The sequence below is a fragment of the Sapajus apella genome, unplaced genomic scaffold, assembly GCF_009761245.1.
Source record: "Sapajus apella isolate SASKATOON/1434 unplaced genomic scaffold, GSC_monkey_1.0 scaffold4, whole genome shotgun sequence".
Lineage (NCBI taxonomy): Eukaryota > Metazoa > Chordata > Mammalia > Primates > Cebidae > Sapajus > Sapajus apella.
In genome coordinates, this window is record NW_022436944.1 from 3,053,596 (window position 1) to 3,069,871 (window position 16,276).

The 16,276-nt window shown below is 37.6% G+C and overlaps 1 protein-coding gene across 3 annotated transcripts in view; it reads left to right on the forward strand.

Moving 5' to 3' along the window:
* Window positions 1-16,276, forward strand: part of PDCD10 (programmed cell death 10) — a 59,704-nt gene that overhangs the window by 26,701 nt on the left and 16,727 nt on the right. For all 3 annotated transcript variants that reach the window (XM_032261328.1, XM_032261339.1, XM_032261344.1), the window contains one exon: window positions 12,402-12,455. In XM_032261328.1, the coding sequence (XP_032117219.1) occupies window positions 12,402-12,455 (54 nt within the window). The remainder of the gene's footprint in view (window positions 1-12,401; window positions 12,456-16,276) is intronic.

Below are 16,276 nucleotides of genomic sequence, written 5' to 3' on the forward strand. Positions count from 1 at the left end.
TGTGTCTTCATTCTCGTTGGTTTCTAAGAACATCTTTATTTCTGCCTTCATTTCATTGTTTATCCAGTCAACATTCAAGAGCCAGTTGTTCAGTTTCCATGAAGCTGTATGGTTCTGAGTTAGTTTCTGCATTCTGAGTTCTAACTTGATTGCACTGTGGTCTGAGAGACTGTTTTGATTTCCATTCTTTTGCATTTGTTGAGGAGTGATTTGCTTCCAATTACGTGGTCAATTTTAGAGTAGGTGTGATGTGGTGCTGAGAAGAATGTATATTCTGTGGATTTGGAGTGGAGAGTTCTGTAAATGTCTATTAGGTTTGCTTGTTCAAGGTCTGAGTTCAAATCCTGGATATCCTTGTTAATTTTCTGTCTTGTTGATCTAATATTGACAATGGGGTGTTAAAGTCTCCCACTATTATCGTGTGGGAGTCTGAGTCTCTTTGTAAGTCATTAAGAACTTGCCTTATGTATCTGGGTGCTCCTATATTGGGTGCGTATATATTTAGGATTGTTAGCTCTTCTTGTTGCATTGATCCTTTTAGCATTATGTAATGTCCTTGTCTCTTTTGATCTTTGTTGCTTTAAAGTCTGTTTTATCAGAGACGAGCATTACAACTCCTGCTTTTTTTTGCTCTCCATTTGGTTGGTAAATCTTCCCCCATCACTTTATTTTGAGCCTTTGTGTATCCTTGCATGTGAGATGGGTTTCTGGATACAGCACACTGATGGGTTTTGGCTGTTTATCCATTTGCCAGTCTATGTCTTTTGTTTGGGTAATTTAGTCCATTTACATTAAGGGTTAGTATTGTTATGTGTGAATTTGATACTGCCATTTTGATGCTAGCTGGTTGTTTTGCCCGTTAGTTGATGCAGATTCTTGATTGTGTTGATGCTTTTTACCATTTGCTATGTTTTTGGAGTGGCTGGTACTCGTTGTTCCTTTATATGTGTAGAGCCTCTTTCAGGAGCTCTTGTAAAGCAGGCCTGGTGGTGATGAAATCTCTGAGTACTTGCTTGTTAGGAAAGGATTATATTTTTCCTTCACTTATGAAGCTTAGTTTGGCTGGATATGAAACTCTGGGTTGAAAGTTCTTTTCTTTAAGGATGTTGAGTATTGGGCCTCACTCCCTTCTGGCTTGTAGGGTTTCTGCTGACAGATCTGCTGTGAGTCTGATGGCCTTCCCTTTGTGGGTAACCCGACCTTTCTCTCTGGTTGCCCTTAGCATTTTCTCCTTCATTTCAACCCTGGTGAATCTGATGATTATGTGCCTTGGGGTTGCTCTTCTTGAGGAATATCTTTGTGGTGTTCTCTGTATTTCCTGGACTTGAATGTTTGCCTGCCTTGCTAGGTTGGGGAAGTTTTCCTGCATAATATCCTGAAGAGTATTTTCCAGCTTGGATTCATTCTCTTCCTCACATTCAGGTACACCTATCAAACGTAGATTAGGTCTTTTCACATAGTCCCACATTTCTTGGAGACTTTGTTCATTCCTTTTTACCCTTTTTTCTCTAATCTTGTCTTCTCATTTTGTTTCATTGAATTGATCTTCGACCTCTGATATCCTTTCTTCTGCTTGGTCAGTTCGGCTGTTGAAATTTGTGCATGCTTTGCGAAGTTCTCATATTGTGTTTTTCAGCTCCAACGATTCACTTACATTCCTCTCTATGTTGTCCATTCTCGTTAGCATTTCGTCAAATCTTTTTTCAAGGTTCTTAGTTTCTTTGCATTGGGTTAGAACATGTTCTTTTAACTCACAGAAGTTTCTTATTACCCACCTTCTGTAGTCTGATTCTGTCATTTCATCACACTCATTCTCCATCCAGGCTTGTTTCCTTGCTGATGTGGAGTTGTGTTCCCTTGTAGGAGGAGAGGTGTTCTGGTTTTTGGTGTTTTCATCATTTTCGTGCTGGTTTCTTCCCATTTTTGTGGATTTATCCACCTGTTATCTTTGTAGTTGCTGACTTTCAGATTGGGTCTCTGGGTTAACTTCCAGTTTGTGGATGATGAAGTTATTTCTGTTTCTTAGTTTTCCTTCTGACGGTCTGGCCCCTCTGCTGTAGGACTGCTGAGGTCTACTCCGGGCCCTGCTTGCCTGGAGATCACCTGCAGCAGCTGCAGAACAGTAAGGGTTGCTACCAGTTTCTTCTTCTGCTGTCTTTGTCCCAGAAGGATACTCGCCAATGTCAGTCTGTTCTCTCTTTTATGAGATGACTCTTGGGACCTAGGGGGGTCGGGGAGCTGCTCGAGTAGACAGTCTGTCCCTTATTGGAGCTTAAGTGCTGAGCTGTGAGCTTCGATGTTCATTCAGAGTTGCTGCACAGCAAGGAGGCAGCCTAGTCACTGTCTGCCTGCAGTGGCTTTGCTGAGCTACTGTGGGCTCTGCCCAGCTGCTGTGTGATCTTCCCTGCAGTCCTTTTTGTATGGGTGTAGTTAGAACTGTCTCGGCAGTGGTGGCCCACCTCTGTAATGGCAGACTCTCCCTGTAATGGCATATTGCCTCGGCAACAGCGGGCTGCCTCGGTGATGGCAGACCACCTCCGTAGTGGTGGAGTATGTCAGTAATGGCGGTTGCCCCTCTCCCACCGAGCTGGACTGTCCCGGGTTCAGCTGTGCTTGCTGTGAAACTTTCAACCCAGAGCTTTTTCAATTGCTGTTTTTTTTTGTGTGTGTGTGTGAGGGGGAAGGTGGGCCCAGCCAAGCCTGATCGCCTGACTCCCTGACTCAGAATCTTTTTTTTTTTTTTTTGTTTTGTTTTTTGGTTTTTTTAGTTGTACAGTCATCTCTCATCTCTTGTCTCTCTCCCAGGTATTCCAGTTGCCCGTTGAAAAGGCGCCGGGATCTGTGTGATTTCCCGTGCCGCGACTCACTGCACCGGCTGAAACAGTGGCACTGAGATTCGTGGCGGTTTTTTTGCCCAGGAATCTCCTGGCCTGGCTCCCTGTTTCATTTCCTTTTTAAATCAGATGAATGGGCGATCTGCCTTCCCGGGTCTCCAATCCCCAGCTGAAAGGGCACCCAGACCACTGTATTTTGCACAGAGAACACTGTACCAGGGCTCCGGCAAAGCAGCCGCGCCAGCCAAAACAGCCGCACTGGCGACTCGTGGGGCTTCTCCGCCTGGGAATCTTCTGGTCTGTGGGCAATAAAAATCCGTCTGGAAATGCGGCGTCCACTCACCGTCTGTGCTTTCACTGGGAACTGCAACCTGAGCTGTTCCTAGTCGGCCATCTTTGCCCTTTATTTCTTTCTCTTGTATGGTTGCTCTAGCTAGGACTTCCCTTACTGTGTTGAATAACAGTGGTGGCAGTGGGCATCCTTGTCATGTTCCAGATCCTAGAGGAAAGGCTTTCAGTTTTTCCCTGCTCAGTGTGATACTAGCTGTGTGGGTCTGTTGTATATGGCTGTTACTATGTTGAGGTATATTTCTTCAATACCCAGTTTTTTGAGAGTTTTTGTCATGAAGGATGTTGAATTGTATCAAATGCTTTTTCAGCATTGGTTGAAATGATCATATGATTTTTGTCCTTCATTCTATTGATAGGATTTGTCACATTGATTGATTTGCATATGTTGAACCATCCTTGAATCCTGGGATAAATCTCCTTGGTTATGATGAATGATCTTTCTAATGTATTGTTGAATTAGGTTTGTTAGTATGTTGTTGAGGATTTATTTATCAGAGATATTGGCCTGTAGTTTTCATTTTTCAATGTGTCGATCTCTGGATTTGGTATCAGGGTAATACTGGCTTTGTAAAATGACTTTGGAATTATTCTTCCTTCCTCTGTTTTTCGGAATAGTTTGAGTAGGATTGATATTGGTTCTTCAGGTGTTTGGCAGAATTCAGCAGTGAAGCCATCGAATGCTGGGCTTTTCTTTACTGGGTGATGGTTTTATTACAGCTTTGATTTTGTTACTTACTATTGGTCTGTTCAAGTTTTAGATTTCTTCCTGGTTCAATCTTGATAGCTGTTATGTGTCTGGGAATTTATCCATTTCCTCTAGATTTTTCAATTTATTGCCATACTGTGGCTCATTGTAGCCACTAATGATCCTTTGAATTTCTGTGGTATTAGTTGTAATGTCTCCCTTTTCATCTCTGATTTTATTTATTTGGGTCTTCTTTTTTTCTAAGTTGGTTTAAAGTTGTGTCAATTTTGCTTATCTTTTTAAAAATACACATGCAGAATGTGTATTCTGCATGTTTTCATTTCATTGATCTTATGTATTTTCTTTGTCTCAATTTCATTTATGTCTGCTGTGATCTTTATTATTATTTCTTTTCCTCTACTAATTTTGGGTTTAGTTTACTCTTTTCTGGTTGTTTAAGATGCATGTTAGTTTTAAGTGTTTGTTCTTTTTTGATATAGACACTTATAGCTATAAAATTCCCTTTTAGTGCTGGTTTTGCTGTATCCCATAGGTTTCAGTATGTTGTGTTTCTGTTGTTTCAAGAAATTTTTCATTTTCTTTCTTAATTTTATTTATCCACAATTCATTCAGACGCCTATTATTTAATTTCCATGTGTTTTATAGTTTCAAAAATTTCTCTTGTTACTGGTTTCTAGTTTTGTTTGATTGTTTAGAGATGATGTTTGGTATTAATTGAATGTTTTAAGACTTTTATTGTGACCTAACATAAGGTCTGTCCTTGAGAATGATCCATGTGCTGGGGAAAAGAATGTGTATTCTGCAGCTATTTTATGAAATATTCTGTTTAGGTTCATTTGTTCTGTAGTGCAGATGTAGTCTGATGTTTCTTTGTTGATTTTTTTGTCTGAAAGGTCTGTCCAATACTGAAAGTTAGGTGGTGAAGTCTCTAGCTTTTATAATCTTTTGGTCAGTCTCTCCATTTAGCTCTAATAATATTTGCTTTATGTTTCTGGGTGCACCAGCATTGGGTGCATATATATTTACAGTTATATCCTCTTACTGAATTGAACCCTTTATCATTATATAATGACCTTTATCTCCTTATTATTTTTGTCTTGAAATCTATTTTGTCTGATACAAGTATAATTACTCCTACCCTTTTTTTTGGTTTTCATTTGCATGGAGTATCTTTTTCTGTCTCTTTATTTTGATTTCAGGTGTCTTTATAGGTGAAATGTGTTTCTTGTAGGCAACAGATTGTTCTTGGCTTTTAATCCGTTTTGCCACTCTTTGTCTTTTGATTAGATGGTTTAGTTCATTCACATTCAATGCTGTTATTGATAAGGACTTACCCTGCCATTTTGTCACTTGTTTTCTGGTTATTTTGTGGTCTTCTCTTCCTTCATTCCTTCCTTTCTATCTTCCTTTTAGTGAAGGTGGTTTTCTCTGGTGGCATGTTTTAATTTCTTTTTATTTTTGGTGTGTACACTGTATGTTTTTTGTTTTGAGGTTATCATAAGGCTTCCAAGCACTATCTTATTCCCTATTATTTTAAACTGCTGCCAGCTTATCACTGATCACATAAATAAACAAGCAAAATGAAAACCAATAAAATCTCTATACTTCATCCCTCTCGTTTTTTAATTTTTGTTGTTTGTCTTATTGTACTGTTTGTCTTGAAAAGTTGTTATAGTTACTATTTTTGATTACACATCGCAATTACAGTATTATAATATTTTACGTTTTTCTGTGCACTTACTATTACCACTGAGTTTTGCATTTTCAGAAGATGTTTTACTCATCAATGTCCTTTTCTTTAAGATCGAAGAACTTTCGTTATTTCTTCTAGGAAAAGTCTGGTGTTGATGAAAACTTTCAGCTTTCATTTGTTTGGGAAGATCTTTATTTCTCCTTCATGTTTGAATGATATTTTTGTTGGATATTCTAGGAGAAAATTTTTTTCTTTCAGTATTTTAAATATGTCATACTACTCTCTCATGTTCTGTAAAGTTTCCACTGAAAAGTCTTGTAGACAAATTGGAGCTCCGTTGTATGTTGTTTGTTTCTTTTCTCTTGGTGCTTTTAGGAACCTTTATCCTTGACCTTTGGGGGTTTGATTATTAAATGCCTCGACACAGTATTTTAACCTTCTTGTACTTAGATATTGATATCTTTCTCTAGGTTTGGGAAGTTCTCTGTTACTATTGATTTGAATAAACTTTCTACCTCTATCTCTTTTTCTACCTCCTCTTTAATGCCAGTCACTCTTAGATTCACCCTTTTGAGACTATTTTCTAGATCTTGTAGGAGTGTACTTTTTTATTTGTACTTTTGACTCCTCTGTGCATTTTCAGCAGTCTGTTTTCAAGCTCACTAATTATTTCTTCCACTTGGTTCATTCTGCTATTAAGAGGCTGGTGCATTCTTCAGTATGTCAATTGCATTTTTCAATTCTGGAATTTCTGCTTTATTTTTAAAAAAATATTTCTATATATATATATGTATTAAATTTGTCTGATAGGATTCTGAATTCTTTCACTGAGTTACCTTGAATTTCATTGTGTTTCCTCAACACAGTCATTTTGAATTCTCTGGCAGAAAAGTCACATATCTGTGTTTCTCCAGGATTGGTCCCTGGTGCCTTATGTAATTCGTTTGGTGAGGTCATGTTTTTCTGGATGGTCTTGATGCTTCTGCATATTTGTTGGTGTCCAGTAATTGACGAGTTAGGTATTTATTGTAGTCTTTTCAGTCTGGGCTTGTTTTTATGCATCTTTCTTGGGAAGACTTTCTAAGTATTCAAGAGGACTTAGGCCCCAAGCTCACTAATGCTGTGGTTCTTTCAGTCTCATAGAGATACTGCAGCCTTGGTGGTGTTGACTGAGATACAGAAGAATTCTCTGGATTACCAGGCAGAGACTCTTGTTCTCTTTCCTTAGTTTCTCCCAAACAAATGTGTCTTTCTTTCTCTCTGTGCTGAGCTGCCTGAAGCTGGGGAGTAGGGTGATACCCCTGTTGCCACCACCTCTGGAATTGCACTGGATCAGACCTAAAGCTAGCACAGCAGTGGATGTGACCCAGGGCCTGCTGTAACCACTACTTGCCTACCACCTACGTTCACTTAAGGCCCTATGGCTCTACGATCAGCAGGTAGTGAAGCCAGCCAGATTTATGTCCTTCCCTTCAATGTGGTGAGTTCCCCAGGCCCCACATGTTTTAGAGATGCACTTTGGGGTCCAGGAATTAAGAGTCAAAAACCTTAGAAATCGACCTGGTGTTCTTTTCTGCTGTGGTTTAGCTGACACTGAAAGCAGAAAACAAAATCCTTCCCACTCTTCTCTCTCCTTTCTATAGGCAGAAGAGCCTCTCTCTGTGGTCACTGGCACGCAGGGAGTTCTGCAAGTCCACTGTTGATATTCACTTAAAACCCGAGGGCTCTTCAGTCAGCCTGTGGTGATTGCTGCTGGGTCTGAGCTTCACTATTCGGGGCAATTGGCTCCTCTCGGACAGGGCAGGTCTAGAAATGCGGTCCAAAAGCCTAGGCCTGGACTCAGGGACCTCAAGACCTAAACTGATACCTAAGATATTTAAGACAAAATGCCTTTTATTTTTTCTTTTCCTTTTCTCAAGCAGGAGTCTCTCACTGTAGCCACCACAGTGAGCTGGGAATTTGCTGGGTTTCACCTCAAGCCAGCATGTCTGAATCTCAACCAAGGCCTACAGCTTACTACCTGGGTATTGCTGTTGGTTATTCAGGCCCGAGTGTTCTTTAGTCAGCAAGCAACGAATCCTGCCAGGATTGGGTCCTTCCCTTCAAGGCAGCGGGTTCCCTTTTGGCCCAGGGTGTATCTAGAAATGTTGTCCAGGAGGTAGGGCCTGGAATGGGGCCTCAGGACACTGCCTGCTGCCTCAGCCTACTGTGATTGAGCTGGTATACAAGGTAAAAGACAAACTTCTGTTGCCTTTACTTGTTGCCTTCCTATCCTGAAACAGAAGGAAGGAGTCACTTATTGCTGTGAGCTCCATCGCTTGGGGTTTGGGGAGAAGTGACACATCTATTGCCTTGGTTGCCCTACCTAGTGGCTCAGCTGGTCATGTGCTGACTTAGTCCACTGACCCTAAGACTAAGACTTGCCCAGGAATTGCAATCCTTGTGTTCTAGACTGCCTTTCAAGTTTACGTGGGACCCTAGAGCACTTTAGCCATTGGTGGCAAGGCTCAATTTCCAACCTCTTAGATGGGCGATTCTCCTCTGACTAGGTCATGCCCAAATGCTCCCTTTCGTGGTGACTGCTAGCTGAGCCCAGAACACTTTTGCTCTCCACCATGATTGGTCAGCACTGCAAAGTCCCCTAGTTCCTGTGCTCTCCCCACCCAAGTACACGTATTGTTTGTGCATGCCACACAGATGCTATTGCAGGGTGGGGGAGAGGTGGCATTTTCCTGCCCTCTTTATTGCCTCTTTCAGCAATATGAAATTAAAACTATGGTACTATGATTGCTCACTTGATTTTTACCTCTTTGGCAGTGCCTTTTTGTGTGTAGTTGGTAAAATTGCTATTCCTGCAGAGGGAACGCTCTTAGCAGTGGAGGCTTTGATTCGGCCATCTTGCTTTGCTTCCCCTCTTATTTTTTTTCCTGTTAAGATAAACCAGACCTCAAACTTTCAGCTTAGTAAACATTCTATAATGCAGATAGAGATTTTATCTACAATCCTACTATCCGGAATTGATCATAATCAACATTTTGGGTTTGAAGTAGTGTTCTTCTTTTTCAAATGTTATTTTATCTTCCCTGTTTCCTTATTTGTAAAACCGGGATAAACAGTGGTGTACTTCATTATCCTAACAACTCTGTGAAATAAGTTAACGTAAAGTGTTTAAAATAGTACTAGTTATATAGTAAGTGTTAGCTATTATTGTTAAGAAATCTTTCACATGTATTTCACAGTTTTGTATACTTGTAGGCAGTGTTTTTAATGGAATATTTTTATAATAGGTGGTTCCGATTACATTTTTTTGCCAGACAGCTTGGCAACCCAAAGAACTGATTTCTTTTAGAAAGTGTTGAACTTCACATGTACAAAATACAGCTGATTGCATTATCTTCCTCTGTGACAGTTCAAAAACTAATAAGTAACCTCTTGATTCAATTAATTATTTCTTGCATGCTTATTATTATTTTTTTTACTTGACTCACCTCACTTTTATTTGAATCACAGGAGATGTACTTGAAGTATTTATTCTTGTAACTTGGCTCAGTTTAATTCTTCTTAAGAAATAGGATCAACAATCTTTGTTTAGTGTGGGTAGGGAGAGGAATGTCAACATGGAAAAAGTCAAATCTTGCCTGATTTTGAAGAAGCAAGTAGATTTGTACACAATTCGGATCCAGTTATTCTAATTATTTTGACTTTTAAAAAAACCAAACAACAACAGACCACACAGCTTTCACAAAAGTATGAAAGCAAGAGTCTTTTAAAACTTGAGTAACCGAAGGGCTAATGGATTTTTTTTTTTTTTAATTATGGTTTTAGGAAACTAGCTTGATGCTAGAAAAGTGTAGAAGAAACTGATACTTTTGGAAAGAGCAAAACAATAAACGTACTCTTCATGGAATCAGTTATGTGGAAGCTTTTAAAATATTTTTATAAGTGAAGCAGAGCAAATTTGTCTGATTTGTGGTTGATAGTAAGTGTTCTTAAAGACTATCAACAATAAGTTACAGAAGGAACTCACAAAATAGAGTAGGCAGAATGGGGGATTGAGGTGAGACCTCCTGTTAGGCTCACCCAGCCTATCCGTTGTCTCCGAATGTGCTTCAGGAGGTACTTTTCCTTCTCTTTTAGGAGAGATGAAGTGTGTTACATACCTTTTCTCTCACTCTGATGCTCTTATTTTCTCTTACTCCTTTACTGGTTACATGGACATACTGTATTCCTGAGGCCCAAGCAGCCTCTCTGTGTCCCAGTATCCATTAATACAAGGTGCAGTCATATATTCCTCCTTCAGTGGACCCAAAACAAAATACAGTGTATGCACTATCAATTACTACCAAGAAGGCTATTGTGTTTATTCTTTAAAGATGCCGTAGACGAAGACTGTTACCTTAAAGTTCAAAAAGTGCTGGACTCTCAAGAGACTGGAAATAAAATGGAAATCCTTTTCTTTCCTAAATTTACATGAAATCATGACATCCCATGTGTTAACAACCCTAAAGAAACTTCTAAGTGGGAGAACTTCCCAGGAGGATGATTTTAAGAGGCCACAACACACTTTTTAAAGACCAGTTCAAATCCCATGTTTATAAAGACTTCTTTCTGTTTTAACTGATGGCTGTCACTCCACTTTTCATATAGCTGCTTCATGTTGTACATGTAGGAACTCAATGTGTTGGTCCTTAAAGAAGCAGCGTTGAAGAGATTCAATGGCTTCAATCTGGAAGAGTGAGTACAGGAAGTCAGGCTTGTTTACAGGATTTAGTGTCAAACTGAGTTTCTTCCTTTATAAAATGGAGAAGACGACAACATATCTTGCTACCTAAGTAGTATAGGCTGAAATTACAGATAGACTTAAGAACAGGTCAGTTAAATTTATGGATGAGAGATTAAATTCAGTTCAAACAGTAGGTAGGTGCCTAGTACTGTTTTGGACACCGTGGATATGTCAATACCATATGAGTAAGAAAGCCTTTTGGCTTTATTGTAAGGCCTTTGGGTATATGCAGTCATGTGCCACATAACATTTCAGTCAGTGGTGGATGGATGGCATATATGATGGTTGTCCCATAAAATTATAATTGAGCTGAAAAATTCCTCTCACCTAGTGATGTTAAAGCCATTGTTCATTGTAGTGCAACACATTACCTCTTTTTGTTTACATACACAAATACTTAACATTGTCTTGCAGTTGCCTATAGTAGTCAGTTCAGTAAACGTAACAGGTTTGTAGCCTAGGCACAGTAGACAACATCATATAGCCTAGGTGTGTGGTAGGCTGTCCCTATAGGTTTATGTCAGTACATTTTGTGATGTTCACATAATGTTGAAATCACCTGATGACATGTTTCTCTAAACGTATCCATCCCCATCATTAAGCGATGCATGACTGCAGCGTATCTCCAAATGGCTCCCAGCAGAATTTCGGTGCAGTGCTTCTGAGCTCACAGATTTTTTTTGATTTAGTGTATGTGTGAGCTTCCTGTGACTGTTGTTGTTGTTAAGGTAGAAATCTAGAGTTGTTGATAACTATCTCAGATAGTCTTGTTAAGCTCTTCATGAACTTTTCTGGGGACTTTTACTTGTCTAGATCCTTTAACATACCATTCAGGGCAATACAGAATGAACTAATATTGTTGATACTTGAAGGCATACAGCTGACTCAGACCTTTTTAAAAGAGGTCAGAGTGTGGTGTAAACCTCAGTAAGGAAATGGTTCCTATCAGAGTGGAAATATTCATTTTTTTAATGTCTGTCTCTGCCTCTCTCGCATAACAAGAACTTGAGATCTAATGAACTATATTGTTATTTTAATCTTATTAGTATTCACTATAATTACGGTAATTACTTTGAAGTAGGAAACTTTCTCCATTTTTTGGAAACATATCTTTGTTAATTATGAAATACTTATGTAGTTATTTCTTTCTACATTTGTTTACTGGGCTTTTTATGCCTTCATTTTTTACCCACTGAGGCAATATTAGATTTTACAAGATTGGTTAGAAGTCATGTTAAATATTAAGCTAAATGGTTTGTTGTTTTTTGGTGGATGAACTACCTTGTCAGATTCTGTTGCTTTTGCTTTGTGCTTAAGGTGAATAATTTGTAGGGAGATATAGTTCTTAGCATTTGTAACTTCTTGTTTAGAAAATAAATTGATTTAAAGTGTTAGAGATCCCATACAGAGGGGTGTGTGTGATTTCTAAAGCAAAACTTACATTTTTGTTGCCTCAAGGGAAGACTTTATTGCATAATATATGTTCATAAGATTTGTGTAGAAATATTCTGCTTGGTAAAAATCTATATAGGTTACATTGTTTCTAATTTAATATTGTCCCTAATAAAAAATAAATACAATTGAATTTTATTAACTATCTCAATCCTTAAGGACTGAAAAAATCAGAATTTAACTAGGTTTTTTTTTTTTTTTAAGCCTTGCGGTTAACTCTTTACAAATGGAATTATTTTTATGAAATTCTTTGCCTTTAGTTCTCTGAAAACTGAATTAATGTGTGTAGTAAGGACGTTAATCTTTTGAAATTATAAATCTCACATATTTGATATAAAAATTGAAAGCATTTGGATTGCTCTTAATTTTTTTATAAAAAATTAAGGACTTAAAATTTTTCATGGTTTTCATTGAAAATGTTTGATACCCTAATTGGAGAATTGTGGTGATGTGCAATTATTAACAAGGATGTTTGTTGATTAAATGTTTAATGTATTCATGTGATTGCTACAGAATGGAATCTCAGAAATGTGCTTTCCCAATAAAGTTGATATTCATAATGATTTTAAATTTTTATTGCAGCTAGAACGAGTAAATCTATCTGCAGCTCAGACACTGAGAGCCGCTTTCATTAAGGTGAGGTGCAAATAATTTATGATTATTAAAATGTGCATTATTTGTAAATATAAGTACGTGATGGTTGCCAGTTTCTTTTAGTGAAACCCTTTTTAGCCATCTTATGCCTCTTTTACTATGTTCGATAAAGCTTAAAACACTTCCAGAAGATAAACTAGAACAAATGCTATATCATTAGCATTTATTTCATCTTTTTATCACTTTGTGCCTTTGAAACTGACTTTTTCAGAGTGTTATCTCATTAACTGTAGATTATATTTTTGAGGGTTTTTTTTTTTTTTTTTTTTTTTGACCTTTTGAAAACTTACATGGCTGGGCATGGTGGCTTATGCCTGTCATCTCAGCACTTTGGGAGGTTGAGGCCTGGAGCTCAAGACCAGCCTGGGCAGTAGAGCGAGACCCCGTATCTGCAGAAAATGAAAATATTAGCCAGGCATGGTGATATGTGCCTGTTGTTCATGCTACTTAGGAGGATGAGGCAGGAGGACTGCTAGAGCCCAGGAGTTTGAGGCTACAGTGAGCCATGATCGTGCCACTGTGATCCAGCCTGGGTGACGGAGCAAGACCCTGTCTCAAAATAAAGTGAAAATTTAAAAGTATTTGTAAAAGTTTAACTTGAGAAGGTATTCTTTCTATTGTTTAATTATAGAACATGAGTCTAACAAATATTTTTCAACAGGAAAATAATACCTTCAAATATGGTGAATTAAATATACTTTGAGTATATACAGTTAAGTCACTCAAAATTAATTTTTTCATTGTCTTTAGACCTGAGCTGTTCAGTGGATTATCACTAGCCACATGTTGCTTTTGAGCATTTAAAATAAGACTAGTTCATATCGAGATATGTTCCAAGTTAAAATACACAGATTTTGAAGACTTCATATAAGAAAAAAGTAAACTAGCTTAGTAATAAGTATTTTATAATGATTACATGTTGATAATCTTTTGGATGTATGATTAAAATAATTTTACCTGTGTCTTTCTCCTGTTTTTTTAATGTGGCCACCTAAAATTACATCGGTTGCTGATACTACATTTCTGTTGTACAGCCCTACTTCAGAGACTTACCGTACATGTTGAATGTATTCTTTAATGTAAAACTTTCATCTGGTCCTCCATCCCAGATATATATCATGGTGCCCAAAACATTAATTTTTGTGTTCCTTCCTGTCAGCAGCTTAAATAACCTGTGTTTTAGGTAAAGTATTGTAATGTTTTAATGTGGAATACATTTATATTTTAATTGGAGTTGAAACTATAAATCCATTCAGCTTGATTCTTTCATGTTACAAAAGTTTATTGATACCACTCTTTGCTGATAGCACAGGTAATGCCACTAGATATCTCATATTATCACAATCATCTATATTATATATGTTAGGCTAGAGCTTTTTTGATTTAATATCTTATGATTCAAGGTGAGTGTATATACATTTAGTAGCTTCATTAAATTCCATCCCCCAAATCATTGGGTTAGTGAAGCAACACCATAATCATTTTTTTATTGTCGTTGTTTTCTTCTTTGAGTGTTGGTTTGGTTTTGGAATGGCATATTTGATCATTAGGGATGCATGATGCTATCTCAAGTATCTTTGTGGCCAAAAGAAGGAAAAGTAATCTGTACAGTATAGTGTTGCTTAGACAAAAGTCAAGTTTTCAGCTTTTCTAATACCAGGAACAGAGAGAAGACCCTGTCTGATGGAGTAGATAATATCTTCAATGTCATTCATAAGATAAAATAATAAATTTTATGAGGGTTTTTCTTGTAACATTCTAACATACAAGCTAATGATTTAATGCTTAAGCACAAATTATGTGACCGTGATAGATATGGTTTGATCCATGGATAAAGTTTATCGTCCATGGCATATGTTATTTATTTTGGAAGAAAACAAATTAGCTAACTTTGCACTGATGTATTTTTAATTATCACATTTAATTTGTTAAATTTCAAATGAAATTGAAGGAAGACATGTTAAAAACAAAGATGTTTGTATTTTTTAAATTACAATTTTGGAAAAATTATGAAAGAAACCTCACCAGTCATAAAATCTTTTATATTCATACTTCCAATTATTGGTCCACAACAACAATTTTTATCATACTTTTTGTCATTTGGAAGAAAAAGAGGATTAAAATTGTTTTTTCCCCAAGATACTAGTACTGAATATTTTAATATATATGCAGTTGACCTTTGAACAATGTGGAGGTTGGAGGTGCCAATGCCCTGCACAGTTGAAAATTTGAATATAAGTTTTGACTCCCAAAAAACTTAACTACTAAAAAAGCCTACTGTTGACTAGAACATCTTGCTGGTAGCAGGAACAGTCGATTAACATGTATTTTGTGTATCTTATATATTGCATACTGTGTTCTTAAGTTAGAGAAAAGATAATGTTATTAAGAAAATCATGAGGAAGAGAAAATATATTTATTATTCATTAAGTAGAAGTGGATCATTATAAAGGTCTGCATCCTTGTCTTCACATTAAATAGGCTGAGGAGGAGGAAGAAGAGAAGGGGTTGGTCTTGCTAGCTCAGGGATGGCAGAAGTAGAGGCGGTGGATGGGGAGGCAAGAGAGGCAGGCACACTTAGTATAACTTTAATTTCTGACTTACTTGCTTTGTCATTTCTCAAAAAATGTTTCCGTACAGTACCAATCTTCCAACATTTGCTTTAGCTTCAGTGCTCGTATCATAGAAGGGTCTATCATAAAGCAACCTTGAATAAACAGAATTCTTCTGCTGGATTATCTGATGTCCATTTGTTTTCTGGCACTCCTTCTTTCTCATTGTCTATTTGCTCTTAAATTCCTCTTATATTCATATCTTGAAACCCTTCATCCTCTGCCATTTTTATGGTATCTGCAATCTCTTTCATGATTTCCGTGGCTCTGTTGTAAATCCTGTGGAGTCATGCACAACATGTGGACACAGTTTTCTCTAGCAGAAATTTATTGTTTTAGGCTCCATAGGTTTTTCCATAGCAATGATACCATCAGTGGTGTAATCCTTCCGGACTTACCTGATATTCTTTCTACCAAGGATTGTTAACATCCCTTTCCATAGAGGCTTTATGGTTCCTTGTATAGTGAGCCTTAAAAGTTCTTACAATCCTCAGATGTAGAATCTGATTTAGAGGTATGGGGTTTTGGGACAAGAAGGCCACTTTGACACCTTCAGTATCTCATTGGGGTTCTGGGAGGCAAGGGACATTATCCAATATCAGATGAATTTTTAAAAATAATAATAATAAAGAAAGGCTAGTCGCAGAGGCTTGTAATCCTAGCACTTTTGGAGGCTGAAGTGTGAGGCTAGAGGCCAGAAGTTCAAGACCAGCCTAGGCAACATAGCAAGACCTTGTATCTAATTAAGTGTGTGTGTGTGTGTGTGTGTGTGTGTGTGTAGACATCTCTGATATCTATCTCTCTCTCTCTATATATATAGATATATAGGTATCTCCATAGATAAATACATACAGTCAGAAGAAGTTTTAAAGACCACCCTTTACTGCCAAGGTGCTTTCTAACTTCAGGAACAAAGCATTGATGGCACCAGTCTAGAACAAGGGTTCTCTTTGTCTAGGTCGTCTTGTATGACCACAAAACTGGCAGCTGGTATTTTTCTTTTCCCTTCAAGGCTCCAGGGTTTAGCAGAATTGTAAATAAGGGCAGTCCTGATTATAAACCAAACTTATTTGCACAAAACAGTAGAGTTGACCTATCCCTTCCTGCCTTAAATTCTGGAACTCACTTATCTGCCTTACTAATATTCTTTGTGGCTCTTTTTTTTCTTCAGAATAGGACACTTTGATCTGT